The following is a 17,196-nucleotide window of genomic DNA, read 5'->3' as shown; positions in this document are numbered from 1 at the left end:
GTTGTTACCGTTGAGAATGTTCATAATTATTAGTTTAATATCGTAAATATCCCAAATAAGCTTCGGCAATGTGTACATTGTTACGTCGTGCCAGTAAAGCACATTGAGAGACAGAGACCCACACATTGTGGTGTCCTGTCCCGCGGACTGTGCCGGAACACCCAATGTCGTGGCCATACCTCATCCGGACTCGCCACGCTATGATTTATTCATCCTGAACGTCACCCCACACATAACAATACCTCCTCTCCCTTTCTCTTCTCTCTCCCTTTCTCTTCTCTCTCTCTTTCTGCAGTCATCCCTTCTCTCCCTTTCTCTTATCTCTCTTTCTACAGTCATCCCTCCTCTCCCTTTCTCTTCTCTCTCCCTTTCTGCAGTCATCCCTCCTCTCCCTTTCTCTTCCCTCTCTCTGCAGTCATCCCTCCTCTCCCTTTCTCTTCCCTCTCTCTGCAGTCATCCCTCCACTCCCCTTCTCTTCTCTCTGCAGTCATCCCTCCTCTCCCCTTCTCTTCTCTCTCTCTGCAGTCATCCCTCCTCTCCCCTTCTCTTCTCTCTCTGCAGTCATCCCTCCTCTCCCTTTCTCTTCCCTCTCTCTGCAGTCATCCCTCCTCTCCCTTTCTCTTCTCTCTCTCTGCAGTCATCCCTCCTCTCCCCTTCTCTTCTCCCTCTCTGCAGTCATCCCTCCTGTCCCTTTCTCTTCCCTCTCTGCAGTCATCCCTCCTCTCCCTTTCTCTTCCCTCTCTCTGCAGTCATCCCTCCTCTCCCTTTCTCTTCCCTCTCTCTGCAGTCATCCCTCCTCTCCCCTCTCTCTGCAGTCATCCCTCCTCTCCCTTTCTCTTCCCTCTCTCTGCAGTCATCCCTCCTCTCCCCTTCTCTTCTCTCTCTCTGCAGTCATCCCTCCTGTCCCTTTCTCTTCCCTCTCTGCAGTCATCCCTCCTCTCCCTTTCTCTTCCCTCTCTCTGCAGTCATCCCTCCTCTCCCTTTCTCTTCCCTCTCTCTGCAGTCATCCCTCCTCTCCCTTTCTCTTCCCTCTCTCTGCAGTCATCCCTCCTCTCCCTTTCTCTTCCCTCTCTCTGCAGTCATCCCTCCTCTCCCCTTCTCTTCTCTCTCTCTGCAGTCATCCCTCCTGTCCCTTTCTCTTCCCTCTCTGCAGTCATCCCTCCTCTCCCTTTCTCTTCCCTCTCTCTGCAGTCATCCCTCCTCTCCCTTTCTCTTCCCTCTCTCTGCAGTCATCCCTCCTCTCCCTTTCTCTCTCTGCAGTCATCCCTCCTCTCCCTTTCTCTTCTCTCTCTCTGCAGTCATCCCTCCTCTCCCTTTCTCTTCTCTCTCTCTGCAGTCATCCCTCCTTGAGTGCCAGCACTCTCTAGCTCTTCGGTTGGTATGTATGTAGGTAGGCAGGTATGTAGGCAGGCGCGTGTGTGTGTGTGTGTGTGTGTGTGTGTGTGTATTCTTTGATGGACAAGGCCCTGACTATGAACTGTAAAGTCAGACCTACTTACCATTCACAGCAACAAAGACGAACAATGAAACTGTCAGAGGTCACGATTGTGAATCAGGCTCCTGTCGGTCCATTCCTGAGCTGTTTAGTAAGTGAATCAGGCTCCTGTCGGTCTATTCCTGAGCTGTTTAGTAAGTGAATCAGGCTCCTGTCGGTCCATTCCTGAGCTGTTTAGTAAGTGAATCAGGCTCCTGTCGGTCCATTCCTGAGCTGTTTAGTAAGTGAATCAGGCTCCTGTCGGTCCATTCCTGAGCTGTTTAGTAAGTGAATCAGGCTCCTGTCGGTCTATTCCTGAGCTGTTTAGTAAGTGAATCAGGCTCCTGTCGGTCTATTCCTGAGCTGTTTAGTAAGTGAATCAGGCTCCTGTCGGTCCATTCCTGAGCTGTTTAGTAAGTGAATCAGGCTCCTGTCGGTCTATTCCTGAGCTGTTTAGTAAGTGAATCAGGCTCCTGTCGGTCTATTCCTGAGCTGTTTAGTAAGTGAATCAGGCTCCTGTCGGTCTATTCCTGAGCTGTTTAGTAAGTGAATCAGGCTCCTGTCGGTCTATTCCTGAGCTGTTTAGTAAGTGAATCAGGCTCCTGTCGGTCTATTCCTGAGCTGTTTAGTAAGTGAATCAGGCTCCTGTCGGTCTATTCCTGAGCTGTTTAGTAAGTGAATCAGGCTCCTGTCGGTCTATTCCTGAGCTGTTTAGTAAGTGAATCAGGCTCCTGTCGGTCTATTCCTGAGCCGTTTAGTAAGTGAATCAGGCTCCTGTCGGTCTATTCCTGAGCCGTTTAGTAAGTGAATCAGGCTCCTGTCGGTCCATTCCTGAGCCGTTTAGTAAGTGAATCAGGCTCCTGTCGGTCCATTCCTGAGCCGTTTAGTAAGTGAATCAGGCTCCTGTCGGTCCATTCCTGAGCCGTTTAGTAAGTGAATCAGGCTCCTGTCGGTCCATTCCTGAGCCGTTTAGTAAGTGAATCAGGCTCCTGTCGGTCCATTCCTGAGCCGTTTAGTAAGTGAATCAGGCTCCTGTCGGTCTATTCCTGAGCCGTTTAGTAAGTGAATCAGGCTCCTGTCGGTCCATTCCTGAGCCGTTTAGTAAGTGAATCAGGCTCCTGTCGGTCCATTCCTGAGCCGTTTAGTAAGTGAATCAGGCTCCTGTCGGTCCATTCCTGAGCCGTTTAGTAAGTGAATCAGGCTCCTGTCGGTCCATTCCTGAGCCGTTTAGTAAGTGAATCAGGCTCCTGTCGGTCCATTCCTGAGCCGTTTAGTAAGTGAATCAGGCTCCTGTCGGTCCATTCCTGAGCTGTTTAGTAAGTGAATCAGGCTCCTGTCGGTCCATTCCTGAGCTGTTTAGTAAGTGAATCAGGCTCCTGTCGGTCCATTCCTGAGCTGTTTAGTAAGTGAATCAGGCTCCTGTCGGTCTATTCCTGAGCTGTTTAGTAAGTGAATCAGGCTCCTGTCGGTCCATTCCTGAGCTGTTTAGTAAGTGAATCAGGCTCCTGTCGGTCTATTCCTGAGCTGTTTAGTAAGTGAATCAGGCTCCTGTCGGTCTATTCCTGAGCTGTTTAGTAAGTGAATCAGGCTCCTGTCGGTCTATTCCTGAGCTGTTTAGTAAGTGAATCAGGCTCCTGTCGGTCTATTCCTGAGCTGTTTAGTAAGTGAATCAGGCTCCTGTCGGTCTATTCCTGAGCTGTTTAGTAAGTGAATCAGGCTCCTGTCGGTCTATTCCTGAGCTGTTTAGTAAGTGAATCAGGCTCCTGTCGGTCTATTCCTGAGCTGTTTAGTAAGTGAATCAGGCTCCTGTCGGTCTATTCCTGAGCTGTTTAGTAAGTGAATCAGGCTCCTGTCGGTCTATTCCTGAGCTGTTTAGTAAGTGAATCAGGCTCCTGTCGGTCTATTCCTGAGCTGTTTAGTAAGTGAATGGTTGTATAATGCAAGGAGCAGTAGTTTCATTTCCAGTTTCTATGAGATGACTGGTCCCGATTGCACAATCAGAATGACCATGTAAAATGTTAGGATCATATTGATATTCTGAGTCGTAAAAAAAGTCCTGGCCTTCATCCAAACTCACCAAGCCATAAACAATGTCTGAGAGACCAGCTTGACTGCCACCGAAACGACAGCCACATCAGCGCCATTAAAAAGGAAGGGACAACATTGCCATCTAGTGGCTTGGAAAATAATCACACCCAAGTGGTACTGTATCCTTGGAAACCAGTCCTTTTGGTGGAATTTCTGACAATGTTCATATTTACTTTAATTTTGACATTTAACAAGGCAAGTCAAAATCTTATTAACAATGTTAACGGTCTACAATTGCCTTGTTCAACGGCAGAATGACAGATTTTTACCTCGTCAGCTCGGGGATTTGATCCGGCAACCTTTCGGTTACTGGCCCAACGCTCTGACCACTAGGCTACCTGCCGCCCCAAATAGGCCTCAATGTTAAAGACATCAGACAACATTAAGAGGAGGTTGTGAGCTACTTAAAAATGTTCCCTTTCAGAGTTGATGTATATTTAAATAGTGCTGATAAAGTAGCCAGCAGCAGCAGCCAGGGTTTTAATACAGAAGTCATGACAAGATACTTACCCTTCTGAGTCTATGCTGTTTTCAGGAACCATGGCTTGGAGGGCATCGGAGTTCGCTGTGGAGACAGAGAGAGAGAAAGATGTGGCGTAGGGGAATTAGCGAGGAGAACGAGCATGTGACATCAGAAGGGGAAACATTTATTGGAATATGGTCGCGGCCGATAAGCCCCAAAACACAATTAAAATGGTGCACTGCATTCAATTAAACAGGAGCACGTTCAGTCCTCAGAATATAACCTCTGGGTGTAGGCTGTGTGCACAGGGAACAATGCATTATGTACAACAGCGTCTTCCTGAAATGTAGGACACATTAGTGCTAGAATTAATAAGCCATTACTAAGTATGAAGACAGAAAGTACGGCACAAGAGCATACATTTTTTTCTATTATACTTATCAACAGGACTTAAAACAAAGTGTTACACATGTAAATTACATGATTAATAACCTAGAAGAAACGAGGGCACATGTCAATGTGCTTCAAGGACACACGATTGGCAGTAGAGGGACACACGATTGGCAGTAGAGGGACACACGATTGGCAGTACAGAGACACACGATTGGCAGTACAGAGACACACGATTGGCAGTACAGAGACACACGATTGGCAGTACAGAGACACACGATTGGCAGTACAGAGACACACGATTAGCAGTACAGAGACACACGATTGGCAGTACAGAGACACACGATTGGCAGTACAGAGACACACGATTGGCAGTACAGAGACACACGATTGGCAGTACAGAGACACACGATTAGCAGTACAGAGACACACGATTAGCAGTACAGAGACACACGATTAGCAGTACAGAGACACAGGATTAGCAGTACAGAGACACAGGATTAGCAGTACAGAGACACAGGATTAGCAGTACAGAGACACAGGATTAGCAGTACAGAGACACAGGATTAGCAGTACAGAGACACAGGATTAGCAGTACAGAGACACATGATTAGCAGTACAGAGACACATGATTAGCAGTACAGAGACACATGATTAGCAGTACAGGGACACATGATTAGCAGTACAGGGACACATGATTAGCAGTACAGAGACACATGATTAGCAGTACAGAGACACATGATTAGCAGTACAGGGACACATGATTAGCAGTACAGGGACACATGATTAGCAGTACAGAGACACATGATTAGCAGTACAGAGACACATGATTAGCAGTATAGGGACACATGATTAGCAGTGTAGGGACACATGATTAGCAGTACAGAGACACATGATTAGCAGTACAGAGACACATGATTAGCAGTACAGAGACACATGATTAGCAGTACAGGGACACATGATTAGCAGTACAGAGACACATGATTAGCAGTACAGAGACACATGATTAGCAGTATAGGGACACATGATTAGCAGTGTAGGGACACATGATTAGCAGTGTAGGGACACATGATTAGCAGTGTAGGGACACATGATTAGCAGTGTAGGGACACATGATTAGCAGTGTAGGGACACATGATTAGCAGTGTAGGGACACATGATTAGCAGTGTAGGGACACATGATTAGCAGTGTAGGGACACATGATTAGCAGTGTAGGGACACATGATTAGCAGTGTAGGGACACATGATTAGCAGTGTAGGGACACATGATTAGCAGTGTAGGGACACATGATTAGCAGTGTAGGGACACATGATTAGCAGTGTAGGGACACATGATTAGCAGTGTAGGGACACATGATTAGCAGTGTAGGGACACATGATTAGCAGTGTAGGGACACATGATTAGCAGTGTAGGGACACATGATTAGCAGTGTAGGGACACATGATTAGCAGTGTAGGGACACATGATTAGCAGTATAGGGACACATGATTAGCAGTACAGGGACACATGATTAGCAGTATAGGGACACATGATTAGCAGTGTAGGGACACATGATTAGCAGTACAGAGACACATGATTAGCAGTACAGGGACACATGATTAGCAGTATAGGGACACATGATTAGCAGTACAGAGACACATGATTAGCAGTACAGAGACACATGATTAGCAGTACAGAGACACATGATTAGCAGTACAGAGACACATTATTAGCAGTATAGGGACACATTATTAGCAGTACAGGGACACATGATTAGCAGTACAGGGACACATGATTAGCAGTACAGGGACACATGATTAGCAGTACAGGGACACATGATTAGCAGTACAGGGACACATGATTAGCAGTACAGGGACACATGATTAGCAGTACAGAGACACATGATTAGCAGTACAGAGACACATGATTAGCAGTACAGAGACACATGATTAGCAGTACAGAGACACATGATTAGCAGTACAGAGACACATGATTAGCAGTACAGAGACACATGATTAGCAGTACAGGGACACATGATTAGCAGTACAGGGACACATGATTAGCAGTACAGGGACACATGATTAGCAGTACAGGGACACATGATTAGCAGTATAGGGACACATGATTAGCAGTGTAGGGACACATGATTAGCAGTGTAGGGACACATGATTAGCAGTGTAGGGACACATGATTAGCAGTGTAGGGACACATGATTAGCAGTGTAGGGACACATGATTAGCAGTGTAGGGACACATGATTAGCAGTATAGGGACACATGATTAGCAGTACAGGGACACATGATTAGCAGTGTAGGGACACATGATTAGCAGTGTAGGGACACATGATTAGCAGTACAGAGACACATTATTAGCAGTATAGGGACACATTATTAGCAGTACAGGGACACATGATTAGCAGTACAGGGACACATGATTAGCAGTACAGGGACACATGATTAGCAGTATAGGGACACATGATTAGCAGTATAGGGACATGATTAGCAGTATAGGGACACATGATTACCTGTGGTAAAGTCAATTGATTGGACATGATTTGGAAAGGCACACACCTGTCTGTCTATATAAGGTCCCACAGTTGACAGTGCAGGTCAGAGCATAAACCAAGCCATGAGGTCCAAGGAATTGTCCCCAAGAACACAGTGGCCTCCATGATTCTAAAATGGAATCAGTTTGGAACCACCAAGACTCTCCCTTGAACTGAGCAATCGGGGGAGAAAGGCCTTGGTCAGGGAGGTGACCGAGAACCTGATGGTCACTCTGACAAAACTCTAGAGTTTCTGTGGAGATGGGAGAAACTTCCAGAAGGTTCTCCCATCTCTGCAGCACTCCACCAATCAGGACTTGGTAGAGTGGCCAGACGGAAGCCACTCTTCAATAAAATGCACGTGACACCCACTTGGAGTTTGCCAAAAAGGCACCTAAAGACTCTCAGAACATGATAAACAAGTTTCTCTGGTCTGATGAAACCAAGATTCAACTCCTTGGCCTGAATGCCAAGCGTCATGTCTGGAAGAAACCTGGCACCATCCCTACAGTGAAGAATGGTGGTGGCAGTATCATGTCTGGAAGAAACCTGGCACCATCCCTACAGTGAAGCATGGTGGTGGCAGCATCATGTCTGGAAGAAACCTGGCACCATCCCTACAGTGAAGAATGGTGGTGGCAGCATCATGTCTGGAAGAAACCTGGCACCATCCCTACAGTGAAGCATGGTGGTGGCAGCATCATGTCTGGAAGAAACCTGGCACCATCCCTACAGTGAAGCATGGTGGTGGCAGCATCATGTCTGGAAGAAACCTGGCACCATCCCTACAGTGAAGCATGGTGGTGGCAGCATCATGTCTGGAAGAAACCTGGCCCGGACTTGAACCCAATCTAACATCTCTGGAGAGACTGGAAAAAGCTGTGCAGCGATGCTCCCCATCCAACCTGACAGAGAGGATCTGCAGAGAAGAATGGGAGAAACTCCCCAAATACAGGTGTGCCAAGCTTGTAGTGTCATACCCATGAAGAGTCAAGGCTGTAATTGCTGCCAAAGGTGCTTCAACAAAGAACTGAGTAAAGGGTCTGAATACTTATGTGAATGTGATAAGTTTATTTTAAAGAAATAAAACACTGTTTTCACTGTCATTATGGGCTATTGTGATGTCATGGGGTATTGAGTGTAGATTGATGAGCAGAAAACCCCCCCAAATGTAATCATTTTTAGAATGAGGCTGTAACGTAACAAAAATGTGGAAAAAGGTCAAGGGGTCTGAATACTTTCTGAAGGCACTGTGTTGGCCAACACTTCAGTGGAGAAAATAGAATAACTATATGACTAATATATATATATATATATATATATATATATATAACCCAGAATAACTAAAGATGAGGAAAGACCTGTGGAAACATCGGAGTCACGTCCGACTTCACATGAGCATGTGAACATCCTGTTTCCTCTCGGTCAAACTAAGCCCGATTTCCCCACAAAATAAGACTGTGTACTACACTAGAAGCCTAGCATCATATTAAAAATCACTTATCATGTCTGACCAGAGGGCATTTCAACACACCTTTGTGACCACCTGGAAGGAAGGAGAGTATAAATCAGTATGGAGTCCCTAAGGCTTTGTGCAGCATGCCAACGTGAGCAGGAAAAGGCTTTGACTTGGAGACTTCCTGTTTCGTCATAATCAGGCAATGCTATCGAGACTGACAATACTATACTCGATCCTGACTGGCAATACTATCAAGACTGACTCACAGAATGTAGGTGTGTGACCGTGCATAGGTCACACAACGTCAACTAATGAGGGTGAGTCAATGGCACGGTTGCCATCAATACACTTGTGATAACCTTGTAATACAATAGGATGATAGAGAATTCCAACATTGTAGGAAGCTCCTGTGTTTACAATCTATTGTAACCACACAGCAGCTTCAGTAATTAGTGTACCATGTAGAACAACAGACATTACTCACCTCTCACCGGATGTTAAACACACACACACACACACCTCCTCCTGTAGCTTCAGAGTGTGAAAGACAGTACGACATAACCATGGCAACTGTTCAGTGGTACGACATAACCATGGCAACTGTTCAGTGGTACATAGACACTAGTTATAGTAGTGTTGTCAGGAGAGATGAGACAGTAGAGTGGTCATAGACACTAGTTATAGTATTGTTGTCAGTAGGAGACAGTAGAGTGGTCACAGACACTAGTTATAGTATTGTTGTCAGTAGGAGACAGTAGAGTGGTCACAGACACTAGTTATAGTATTGCTGTCAGTAGGAGACAGTAGAGTGGTCATAGACACTAGTTATAGTATTGTTGTCAGTAGAGTGGTCATAGACACTAGTTATAGTATTGCTGTCAGTAGGAGACAGTAGAGTGGTCATAGACACTAGTTATAGTATTGTTGTCAGTAGGAGACAGTAGAGTGGTCATAGACACTAGTTATAGTATTGTTGTCAGTAGAGTGGTCATAGACACTAGTTATAGTATTGTTGTCAGTAGAGTGGTCATAGACACTAGTTATAGTATTGTTGTCAGTAGAGTGGTCATAGACACTAGTTATAGTATTGTTGTCAGTAGAGTGGTCATAGACACTAGTTATAGTATTGTTGTCAGTAGAGTGGTCATAGACACTAGTTATAGTATTGTTGTCAGTAGGAGACAGTAGAGTGGTCATAGACACTAGTTATAGTATTGTTGTCAGTAGAGTGGTCATAGACACTAGTTATAGTATTGTTGTCAGTAGGAGACAGTAGAGTGGTCATAGACACTAGTTATAGTATTGTTGTCAGTAGGAGACAGTAGAGTGGTCATAGACACTAGTTATAGTATTGTTGTCAGTAGAGTGGTCATAGACACTAGTTATAGTATTGTTGTCAGTAGGAGACAGTAGAGTGGTCATAGACACTAGTTATAGTATTGTTGTCAGTAGGAGACAGTAGAGTGGTCATAGACACTAGTTATAGTATTGTTGTCAGTAGGAGACAGTAGAGTGGTCATAGACACAAGTTATAGTATTGTTGTCAGTAGGAGACAGTAGAGTGGTCATAGACACAAGTTATAGTATTGTTGTCAGTAGGAGACAGTAGAGTGGTCATAGACACAAGTTATAGTATTGTTGTCAGTAGGAGACAGTAGAGTGGTCATAGACACTAGTTATAGTATTGTTGTCAGTAGGAGACAGTAGAGTGGTACATAGACACTAGTTATAGTATTGTTGTCAGGAGAGAGGAGACAGTAGAGTGGTCATAGACACTAGTTATAGTATTGTTGTCAGTAGGAGACAGTAGAGTGGTACATAGACACTAGTTATAGTATTGTTGTCAGGAGAGAGGAGACAGTAGAGTGGTCATAGACACTAGTTATAGTATTGTTGTCAGTAGGAGACAGTAGAGTGGTCATAGACACTAGTTATAGTATTGTTGTCAGTAGGAGACAGTAGAGTGGTCATAGACACTAGTTATAGTATTGTTGTCAGTAGGAGACAGTAGAGTGGTACATAGACACTAGTTATAGTATTGTTGTCAGGAGAGAGGAGACAGTAGAGTGGTCATAGACACTAGTTATAGTATTGTTGTCAGTAGGAGACAGTAGAGTGGTCATAGACACTAGTTATAGTATTGTTGTCAGTAGGAGACAGTAGAGTGGTCATAGACACAAGTTATAGTATTGTTGTCAGTAGGAGACAGTAGAGTGGTCATAGACACTAGTTATAGTATTGTTGTCAGTAGAGTGGTCATAGACACTAGTTATAGTATTGTTGTCATTAGGAGACAGTAGTGGTCATAGACACTAGTTATAGTATTGTTGTCAGTAGGAGACAGTAGTGGTCATAGACACTAGTTATAGTATTGTTGTCAGTAGAGTGGTCATAGACACTAGTTATAGTATTGTTGTCAGTAGGAGACAGTAGAGTGGTACATAGACACTAGTTATAGTATTGTTGTCAGTAGGAGACAGTAGAGTGGTCATAGACACTAGTTATAGTAGTGTTGTCAGGAGAGATGAGACAGTAGAGTGGTCATAGACACTAGTTATAGTATTGTTGTCAGTAGGAGACAGTAGAGTGGTCATAGACACTAGTTATAGTATTGTTGTCAGTAGAGTGGTCATAGACACTAGTTATAGTATTGTTGTCAGTAGAGTGGTCATAGACACTAGTTATAGTATTGTTGTCCGGAGAAGAGACAGTAGAGTGGTCATAGACACTAGTTATAGTATTGTTGTCAGTAGGAGACAGTAGAGGTCATAGACACTAGTTATAGTATTGTTGTCAGGAGAAGAGACAGTAGTGGTCATAGACACTAGCTATAGTATTGTTGCCCAGGAGAGAGGAGACAGTAGAGTGGTCATAGACACTAGTTATAGTATTGTTGTCAGGAGAGAGGAGACAGTAGAGTGGTCATAGACACTAGTTATAGTATTGTTGTCAGTAGAGTGGTCATAGACACTAGTTATAGTATTGTTGTCAGTAGAGTGGTCATAGACACTAGTTATAGTATTGTTGTCAGTAGAGTGGTCATAGACACTAGTTATAGTATTGTTGTCAGTAGAGTGGTCATAGACACTAGTTATAGTATTGTTGTCAGTAGAGTGGTCATAGACACTAGTTATAGTATTGTTGTCAGTAGGAGACAGTAGAGGTCATAGACACTAGTTATAGTATTGTTGTCAGGAGAAGAGACAGTAGTGGTCATAGACACTAGCTATAGTATTGTTGCCCAGGAGAGAGGAGACAGTAGAGTGGTCATAGACACTAGTTATAGTATTGTTGTCAGGAGAGAGGAGACAGTAGAGTGGTCATAGACACTAGTTATAGTATTGTTGTCAGTAGAGTGGTCATAGACACTAGTTATAGTATTGTTGTCAGTAGAGTGGTCATAGACACTAGTTATAGTATTGTTGTCAGTAGAGTGGTCATAGACACTAGTTATAGTATTGTTGTCAGTAGAGTGGTCATAGACACTAGTTATAGTATTGTTGTCAGTAGAGTGGTCATAGACACTAGTTATAGTATTGTTGTCCGGAGAAGAGACAGTAGAGTGGTCATAGACACTAGTTATAGTATTGTTGTCAGTAGGAGACAGTAGAGGTCATAGACACTAGTTATAGTATTGTTGTCAGGAGAAGAGACAGTAGTGGTCATAGACACTAGCTATAGTATTGTTGCCCAGGAGAGAGGAGACAGTAGAGTGGTCATAGACACTAGTTATAGTATTGTTGTCAGTAGAGTGGTCATAGACACTAGTTATAGTATTGTTGTCAGTAGAGTGGTCATAGACACTAGTTATAGTATTGTTGTCCGGAGAAGAGACAGTAGAGTGGTCATAGACACTAGTTATAGTATTGTTGTCAGTAGGAGACAGTAGAGGTCATAGACACTAGTTATAGTATTGTTGTCAGGAGAAGAGACAGTAGTGGTCATAGACACTAGCTATAGTATTGTTGCCCAGGAGAGAGGAGACAGTAGAGTGGTCATAGACACTAGTTATAGTATTGTTGTCCGGAGAAGAGACAGTAGAGTGGTCATAGACACTAGTTATAGTATTGTTGTCAGTAGGAGACAGTAGAGTGGTCATAGACACTAGTTATAGTATTGTTGTCAGGAGAAGAGACAGTAGTGGTCATAGACACTAGTTATAGTATTGTTGTCAGGAGAAGAGACAGTAGTGGTCATAGACACTAGCTATAGTATTGTTGCCCAGGAGAGAGGAGACAGTAGAGTGGTCATAGACACTAGTTATAGTATTGTTGTCAGGAGAGAGGAGACAGTTATCCACTATCCATAAACACTCAGTGGTTACTGTATTGTTGCCTAGTTACCTTCATTCTTCATGATGTATTGAACGATCTGTCCCACGGTGTCGTCGTTGCTCTCGCTGTAGGTGTCGTTCAGCTCTGTAGAGAAACACACAATTACAAAAAAGAGCTCAAACACTGCAACACATTAGTCATCGTCAACATGAAAAGGCTTTCCCTAACATTCATCAGAAAGGCAGTTGGGTACAGTTAGGGCTGGGCGATATGCCCAAAATACCATAATTGGATATGAAAATTGGACTGTAATTTATGTTTTTTTAATAATAAAAGTTCTAAATTTGCTTTATGAGTAGTGAGTGATCCCTAGGATGGCAACATACATTAGGTGGTTTTAATGAGTCTTTATCTGTTTTGATAGTTTTATACTGTTCAAATCAACAATTTCTGCATTTCCTACACTCATTTAATTTGGAGATTATTTCCACACTGCCACATAGGGCTGCATAACATGGGTAAATAATCTACGACTTATTTTTAACCAAATGTTGCAATTGCGATTTAGAGCAAAACACTTGGGTGAACTGTTGGAATATAATGAGTTTTCTAAAAATAAAAATATATATTCTAATTTTAAAGTGTGCACTTTGAATACAGTGCTTGACATGACAAGGAATGAAAATCCCAGGGACGAGTTATTGTGGCAGGGTAGGAAGCAAAGTGTTGATAAGTGTTTTCTTGTGGACCCGGCTACATTTAATTCTCATAGCTTTGTGTACTCTTTGATTTAGACGATACTGTGGAACAAACATGCAGATTTTAGGTCTACACCATCCTTGGTATTATAAGGCTGTATAGTGAATTACACTTGCTCTGACTATATATTTATTAGCTAGCGATTAGCATTAGCAGCTAACAAGATTTAGGCCCAACTTGCTAAGAGAAGAAACTAGCTATTTCCAAACTAATAGTGTAATTATGGAACGATAGTGGATTTACAGTAAGAAGATAAAGTGAAAACAGCATCGTTGTCATCAACATTGTAGCATGTGCTGCATTGACCATGTAGACGGAACACAAGGGTCTCGTGGTTGTCATGGTTACGGAACATCAAACACGCTCCTTGAGTGACTGGGGGCGGGGCTAGGTCAGTGTGGAAAGTGATATGTATGTATGTATGTATGTATGTATGTATATATATATATATAAATAAAAAGAAAGAAAGCTCAAGTAGCAAATTAAACATTACACACTGTGTATCACATTTAAAAATAAATTCAAATACCGGTATAGAAAGTAAAGTAAAAACCCAAACCGGTCCGTGCATCAATACCTCTGCTCCAGAAGTAACAGATGAGGGCTGCCTACACAGCGCACACAGTATACACACACACACACCTACACAGTAGACACACACTGTACACCTATGCATACACACAGCCCCCTCTCAAGAGCCAAACCTGCCTGTCCAACTGTTCCATGAGTCAGTGAGATATACATACAGTATCATCTGAAACCTGAGGATTGAATGGGGCTTAAAATGATGAATGACACTCTGGTAGAAAGGCTAATAGCCAGTCTTTGTTTTGCGTGGAAGGTCCGTTGCCTGGGTGACCCAGAGGAAGGTCCGTTGCCTGGGTGACCCAGAGGAAGGTCCGTTGCCTGGGTGACCCAGAGGAAGGTCCGTTGCCTGGGTGACCCAGAGGAAGGTCCGTTGCCTGGGTGACCCAGAGGAAGGTCCGTTGCCTGGGTGACCCAGAGGAAGGTCCGTTGCCTGGGTGACCCAGAGGAAGGTAATGTAGCACCTCGCATTACCGGCATATTCAACAGCGTCTAAGTAATATATTACTTTCAACAGTGTTGTTATCTTGTGATCAAGCCATCAATGTTTTGTGATTATTGCAGTTGTAAAAATATGAGAGGGATAAATCTTATGTTGTGGGAAAGTAGATAAGTTTAATACTAAAATACAATTGAGTGTGAAAAATGTAGGTTACAAGATGGATGATATGTGGTCTGTCGGTCAGTCTAATTGTACAATATACAGCGTGTAATGTGTGTGTGTGTGTGTGTGTGTATACACAGTTAAAGTCAGAAGTTTACATAAACAAGTTTTAAAAACTCCATCCTAAGTGTTTCAACCACACTACACATTTCTTGTTAACAAAATATAGTTTTGGCAAGTCAGTTGTGTCATGCACAAAGATGCCTTAAGCAATCTTCCCAACAATAGTTTATTTCACTGTATCACAATTCCAGTGAGTCAGAAGTTTACATACACTAAGTTGACTTTGCCTTTAAACAGCTTGGGAAAATCCAGAAAATTATGTCATGGCTTTAATCAAATGTTATTTGTCACATATACATGGTTAGCAGACGTTAATGTGAGTGTAGCGAAATGCTTGTGCTTCTTGTTCAGACCATGCAGGAATATCTAACAAGTAATCTAACAATTTCACAACAACTACCTTATACACACACAAGTGTAAAGGAATGAATAAGAATATGTACATATTAATATATGGATGAGCTATGGCCGTGCCATCTTCCCTGTCCCTGCTGAAGAAAAGCAGGCCCAAACCATGATGCTGCCACCACCATGTTTGACCGTGGGGATGGTGTGTTCAGGGTGATGAGCTGTGTTGCTTTTACGCCAAACATAATGTTTTGCATTGTTGCCAAAAAGTTCAATTTTGGTTTCATCTGACCAGAGCACCTTCTTCCACATGTTTGGTGTGTCTCCCAGGTGGCTTGTGGCAAACTTTAAACAACACTTTTTATGGATATCTTTAAGAAATGGCTTTCTTGCCACTCTTCCATAAAGGCCAGATTTGTGCAATATACGACTGCTTGTTGTCCTATGGACAGAGTCTCCCACCTCAGCTGTAGATCTCTGCAGTTCATCCAGAGTGATCATGGGCCTCTTGGCTGCATCTCTGATCAATCTTCTCCTTGTATGAGCTGAAAGTTTAGAAGGACGGACAGTTCTTGGTAGATTTGCAGTGGTCTGATACTCCTTCCATTTCAATATTAATATAATAATAATAATATATGCCATTTAGCTGACGCTTTTATCCAAAGCGACTTACAGTCATGTGTGCATACATTCTACGTATGGGTGGTCCCGGGAAATGAACCCACTACCCTGGCGTTACAAGCGCCATGCTCTACCAACTGAGCCACAGAAGGACCATTATCGCTTGCACAGTGATCCTTGGGATGTTTAAAGCTTGGGAAATCTTTTTGTATCCAAATCCGGCTTTAAACTTCTTCACAACAGTATCTCGGACCTGCCTGGTGTGTTCCTTGTTCTTCATGATGCTCTCTGCGCTTTTAACGGACCTCTGAGACTATCACAGTGCAGGTGCATTTATACGGAGACTTGATTACACACAGGTGGATTGTATTTATCATCATTAGTCATTTAGGTCAACATTGGATCATTCAGAGATCCTCACTGAACTTCTGGAGAGAGTTTGCTGCACTGAAAGTAAAGGGGCTGAATAATTTTGCACGCCCAATTTTTCAGTTTTTGATTTGTTTAAAAAGTTTGAAATATCCAATAAAATGTCGTTCCACTTCATGATTGTGTCCCACTTGTTGATTCTTCACAAAAATATACAGTTTTATATCTTTATGTTTGAAGCCTGTGTGGCAAAAGGTCGCAAAGTTCAAGGGGGCCGAATACTTTCGCAAGGCACTGTATGAGATGAGTAATGTAAACATTATATTAAGTAGCATTGTTTAAAGTGGCTAGTGATATATTTTTACATCAATTTCCATTATTAAACTGGCTGGAGTTGAGTCAGTGTGTTGGCAGCAGCCACTCAATGTTAGTGGTGGCTGTTTAACAGTCTGATGGCCTTGAGATAAAAGCTGATTTCAGTCTCTCGGGCCCTGCTTTGATGCACCTGTACTGACCTCGCCTTCTGGATGATAGCGGGGTGAACAGGCAGTTTATGGCCTTCCTGTGACATCGGGTGGTGTAGGTGTCCTGGAGGGCAGGTACTTTGCCCCCGGTGATGCGTTGTGCAGACCTCACTGCCCTCTGAAGAGCCTTACGGTTGTGGGCGGAGCAGTTGCCGTACCAGGCGGTGATACAGCCCGACAGGATGCATCTGTAAAAGTTTGAGAGTGCTTTTGGTGACAAACCGAATTTCTTCAGCCTCCTGAGGTTGAAGAGGCGATGTTGCCTCCTTTACCACACTGTCTGTGGGTGGACCATTTCAGTTTGTCCGTGATGTGTAGGCTGAGGAACTTCAAACTTTCCACCTTCTCTACTACTGTCCCGTCGATGTGGATAGGGGGGTGCTCCCTCTGCTGTTTCATGAAGTCCACGATCATCTCCTTTGTTTTGTTGACGTTGAGTGTGAGGTTATTGTCCTGACACCACACTCGAGGGCCCTCACCTACTCCCTGTAGGCCATCTCGTCGTTATTGGTAATCAAGCCTACCACTGTAGTGTCATCTAACAACATGGCTTTAGAAGCTTCTGATAAGCTAATTGACATCATTTGAGT

General features: G+C 43.5%; 1 protein-coding gene across 5 annotated transcripts in view; it reads right to left on the bottom strand.

Annotated features, from left to right (window-relative positions):
* Window positions 1–17,196, bottom strand: part of rell1 (RELT like 1) — a 62,256-nt gene that overhangs the window by 20,062 nt on the left and 24,998 nt on the right. For all 5 annotated transcript variants that reach the window (XM_052459298.1, XM_052459299.1, XM_052459301.1 and 2 more), the window contains 2 exons: window positions 12,743–12,817; window positions 4,073–4,127 (listed from right to left, as the gene is read on the bottom strand). In XM_052459298.1, the coding sequence (XP_052315258.1) occupies window positions 4,073–4,127; window positions 12,743–12,817 (130 nt within the window). The remainder of the gene's footprint in view (window positions 1–4,072; window positions 4,128–12,742; window positions 12,818–17,196) is intronic.

This window comes from Oncorhynchus keta, chromosome 13, assembly GCF_023373465.1.
Source record: "Oncorhynchus keta strain PuntledgeMale-10-30-2019 chromosome 13, Oket_V2, whole genome shotgun sequence".
Taxonomy (NCBI): domain Eukaryota; kingdom Metazoa; phylum Chordata; class Actinopteri; order Salmoniformes; family Salmonidae; genus Oncorhynchus; species Oncorhynchus keta.
Note: the sequence above shows the minus strand (reverse complement) of the source record. Positions and strands in the feature narration are given on the sequence as shown.